General features: G+C 37.9%; 1 protein-coding gene across 1 annotated transcript; it reads right to left on the bottom strand.

Annotated features, from left to right (window-relative positions):
- Positions 1-2,108: 2,108 nt before the first annotated feature.
- LOC145130351 (uncharacterized) lies at positions 2,109-2,702 on the bottom strand. The gene has a single exon (XM_079065165.1). The coding sequence runs from the start codon at positions 2,700-2,702 to the stop codon at positions 2,109-2,111; it is 594 nt and encodes a 197-aa protein (XP_078921291.1).
- Between the last annotated feature and the right edge of the window lie 1,316 nt (positions 2,703-4,018).

Genomic DNA, 4,018 nt, shown 5'->3' with positions numbered 1-4,018 from the left:
TTTTAGTTCAAGTATTAAGTTGATTATTTGAAACATTATACAATGAATAATGAGTAATCAATATGACTCAAAAGTTTTGGGGCCATAAAGGATTAGTATTATTCTTGTGTTTCACTTTGCATGTTTTGACTTCCCGAATAACTAGGTTATTCAAACCGTCCACAGTCGATCATACTTTGGAAGTAGGTATTGAGGCAAAACTGTCATGAATGGGTCTGTAGTTTGTCTAGGTGGCCTAGACATAGCTGCAGTATTCATGAGTGCTCTTGGAATAAGATTCGAGTATTGGATTAAACCCACGCTCATTTGAATCACTTCATGGATTTTATCACGAGTGATCATGAGACGATAATATCTTATATTCTTCAAACGGAAACATGTGAGTTGGTTGCACATTGACATATGTAAACGCACCAGTAACTTGGATGTTATAAAACATATCATTGTGTGTAATTTGATGAGTGAGTACAAGCGAGCATTTGGGTCAAATTTTATCCGTTCCTTTTACCCCATGTGGATAAAAGCGATATCTGTGGGCCCCTCGATGATTTAGTGATGACAACCCTAAGTGCTCGGCCAGGACTGGACTGATTTGATTTGTTCAATTAGTCGGCCGTCATAAATCAGAAATCGGGAAACAACGGATGGACAGAGAGAATGATTTTAATCAATGTCTCAGTCCATATGATATCTAGAATGGAGGAATATATGATCCCTTATCTAAAGGACACGTCATTGACTAGGTCAGAGTTCGACAACGACTTTTAAGAGCTACGATTGCTAGTCGGAATTTTGGAGTCATATTTGGAATAATAGTTTTAGACTTATCCAAGTGGGAGACTGTTGGATTAGATGTCTAAGCCCATAACTATTATTGGTATGTACTCGACCCGAGAGTAGCATGGTCCATTTGGGTTGCATATCATCAGGACAATTTGTTAGGATGGACTTTTGAGAGAAGAGATTCTTTATGATTTATTAATATATTATAAGTTATAATATATTAATATGTAATCATATGATTTAATTAGTATTGATCAAGAATTAGTTTAGTGATCAAAAGAGACTAATTAAATTTATGGGGACTAATTATGGTAATTAGTTATATTTATATGTGTTGGGCTTATGATCCATGTTGGACTAAGTTTATGTATGGATACATAAAGAGTTGGGCTACATGAACCATGGATCATAAAACCCATGGGTATGGATTTGGGTTATACCCATGACCCTTGCAATCCTACATATAAATATGTGCTCTATAGCTAAAAATGTACACACTAGTTCTTGGAGCTCATGGAGGTGTTTTTGGTGCATGGAGATTCTATCTCAAGAGCCACCTTTGTCCATGGTGATTCCATTTGAGGCATCCACACTATTGGTGCTAATCTTCGTAAGGCCAAATACAACAAGGTTTCAAGCTACATTAGAGGTATGTCATCCTAACTAGTATTTCATATTATTTATGTCAATTGCATGCTAGTTATAGGCTTAATGCTTTGGAAACACCATTACATGTATAATTAGAGAAAACATAGATCCAAGGCATTTAGGGTTGTATGTGCACCATAGGATGTTGTAGTATACTAAAACCCAACAGTGGTATCAGAGCCATAGGTTGTTTTCTAATATACTTGATGTTTTATACCTGTCATATCTGCTTGTTTCCATGCGAATGTCTTGCTTCTGGTTCTTAAGAAATTCAGTAGATCCTGCTCGATCTGCTCAAGCATTGAGGATCCTATGAGGACTTTAGCTTTAGGATCCTCGATGCCCAGGGGCACTTCCTTTACGTCTTGTTCCTTTGTCTGTAGAACATGGCGTGCCCCCTTCCTTAATTGCTATGCTTGTTGGGGTTTGGTCGTAGATTTCATAGAGGTTTTGTAGCATTCTTTCGATTCTTGTTGATCTCCCATGATCTTGACTGTCCCCCATAGAGTGGGCAATGGTATGTTGAGGGAACTGCTTTCATCTCGTGGATCCATGGTCTACCTAGTATCACATTATAAGAAGACAGGGTATCAATAACATAAAAATTTTGTATGGAGTTTACCCCTTCTATGTATATTGGTAGCTTTATTTCTCCAACCGTGTGTTTTGTTTCCCCGCTAAATCCTATGAGGACTGATGATCTTCTGACTATTTTTGGTTCTGGGATGTTTATTCTTTTCAGTGCGTCTAGGAGTACGATATTGACCAAGGATCATTCTAACGAAATGGTTGGCCATGTACAGTGTTATCACGAGTCCGTCATGGTGAGGATCCTGAATTGCTTTCCTGTCAGTCTTGTCAAATGTAATTTCTTTTTCACCTCTAACCATGGTATTCTTTCGTGGCCTATCCTCCTTTTCTGTTTTGAAGACCTTTGCGTGTCTTTTAGCCTGAGAATAAGATGTACCACAGATGTTAGATCCGCCTGAGATAACGTTAATTATCTTAGCGTTAGAGGGTGGAGATCCTAGTTTCTCCGGGATCATGTGATCATCCTGGCTGTTCTCCTTGGATTTTTCTCTTTTTCTCCCAACGATCTCTTTGAGGTGTCCTTTGCTAAGGATGTAGCTGATTTCTTTTTTTAGAGCTATGAAGTCCTCCGTCATGTGGCCAAAGTCTTCATGGTAAGCACACCATTTGGACTTGTCTTTCCAAGCGGTGGACTTGCTGTCTCTCTTTGTCCATCTTGCTTTATCTCCAAGATCATGCATAGCATGAATTACAACTGAAACATCAACATAAAAACAATAGTCAATGATTTTAGGAAGCTCTTCTTCTTCTTCTTCTCCATCTTCAAGGGCATTACCCCTGTGATGATCCGGTTTGGAATTGTTGGATTAGATGTCTAAGCCCATAACTATTATTGGGATGTACTCGACCCGAGAGTAGCATTGTCCATTTGGGTTGCATATCATCAGGACAATTTGTTAGGATGGACTTTTCAGAGAAGAGGTTGTTTATGATTTATTAATATATTATAAGTTATAATATATTAATATGAAATCATATGATTTAATTAGTATTGATCAAGAATTAGTTTAGTGATCAAAAGAGACTAATTAAATTTATGGGGACTAATTATGGTAATTAGTTATATTTATATGTGTTGGGCTTATGATCCATGTTGGACTAAGTTTATGTATGGATACATAAAGAGTTGGGCTACATGAACCATGGATCATAAAACCCATGGGTATGGATTTGGGTTATACCCATGACCCTTGGAATCCTACATATAAATATGTGCTCTATAGCTAAAAACATACACACTAGTTCTTGGAGCTCATGGAGGTGTTTTTGGTACATGGATATTCTATCTCAAGAGCCACCTTTGTCCATGGTGATTCCTTTTGAGGCATCCACACTATTGGTGCTAAGCTTCTTAAGGCCAAATACGACAAGGTTTCAAGCTACATAATAGGTATGTCATCCTAACTAGTATTTCATATTATTTATGTCAATTGCATGGTATTTATAGGCTTAATGCTTTGGAAACACCATTACATATATAATTAGAGAAAACATAGATCCAAGGAATTTAGGGTTGTATGTGCACCATAGGATGTTGTAGTATACTAAAACCCAATAGGAATACGGCTTCGATTTGTAGGATCTTTGAGTCGAGGATTCAGCCTTCCTGTTGGGGTTCTCAGATTGATACAAAGTGTTTCTTCTCTTTTGGATCTCTATCCTCTTTGAGACTTATGAACCTCAACGCCCGACACCTGACTTCATCCAATCTTTTGCACGGGGTCATCACAAGGTCTTCGTAGAAGGGTGAATCCTTTCTTAATCCCATTTTAAAAGCTTCCATAGTGGTGGCCATGTCAATGTTGGGGATGCTCAGAGCTTCCCTGACAAACCTGTTAACAAAGTCCATAAGTTTTTCCTTAGGATCCTGAACCACCCAGTAGAGATCACTAGTGATCTTCTCGAAGGTTCTGCTGCAAGAAAACTGGTTATTAAAGATATTGAATAAGTGTGCAAATGAAGTAATAGAGTATGGGGGAACGTTTAGTAGCCATTT

The sequence above is a fragment of the Lactuca virosa genome, chromosome 8, assembly GCF_052849685.1.
Source record: "Lactuca virosa cultivar CGN04683 chromosome 8, Lactuca_virosa_CGN04683_v6, whole genome shotgun sequence".
NCBI classification, from domain to species: domain Eukaryota; kingdom Viridiplantae; phylum Streptophyta; class Magnoliopsida; order Asterales; family Asteraceae; genus Lactuca; species Lactuca virosa.
The sequence above is the reverse complement of the archived record's forward strand: the minus strand, read 5'-3'. Positions and strand labels throughout refer to the sequence as shown.

What these genes read in the sequence shown, in the direction of transcription:
- LOC145130351 (XM_079065165.1), bottom strand. Translation starts at nt 2,702, where the DNA reads ATGCATGATCTTGGAGATAAAGCAAGATGGACAAAGAGAGACAGCAAG.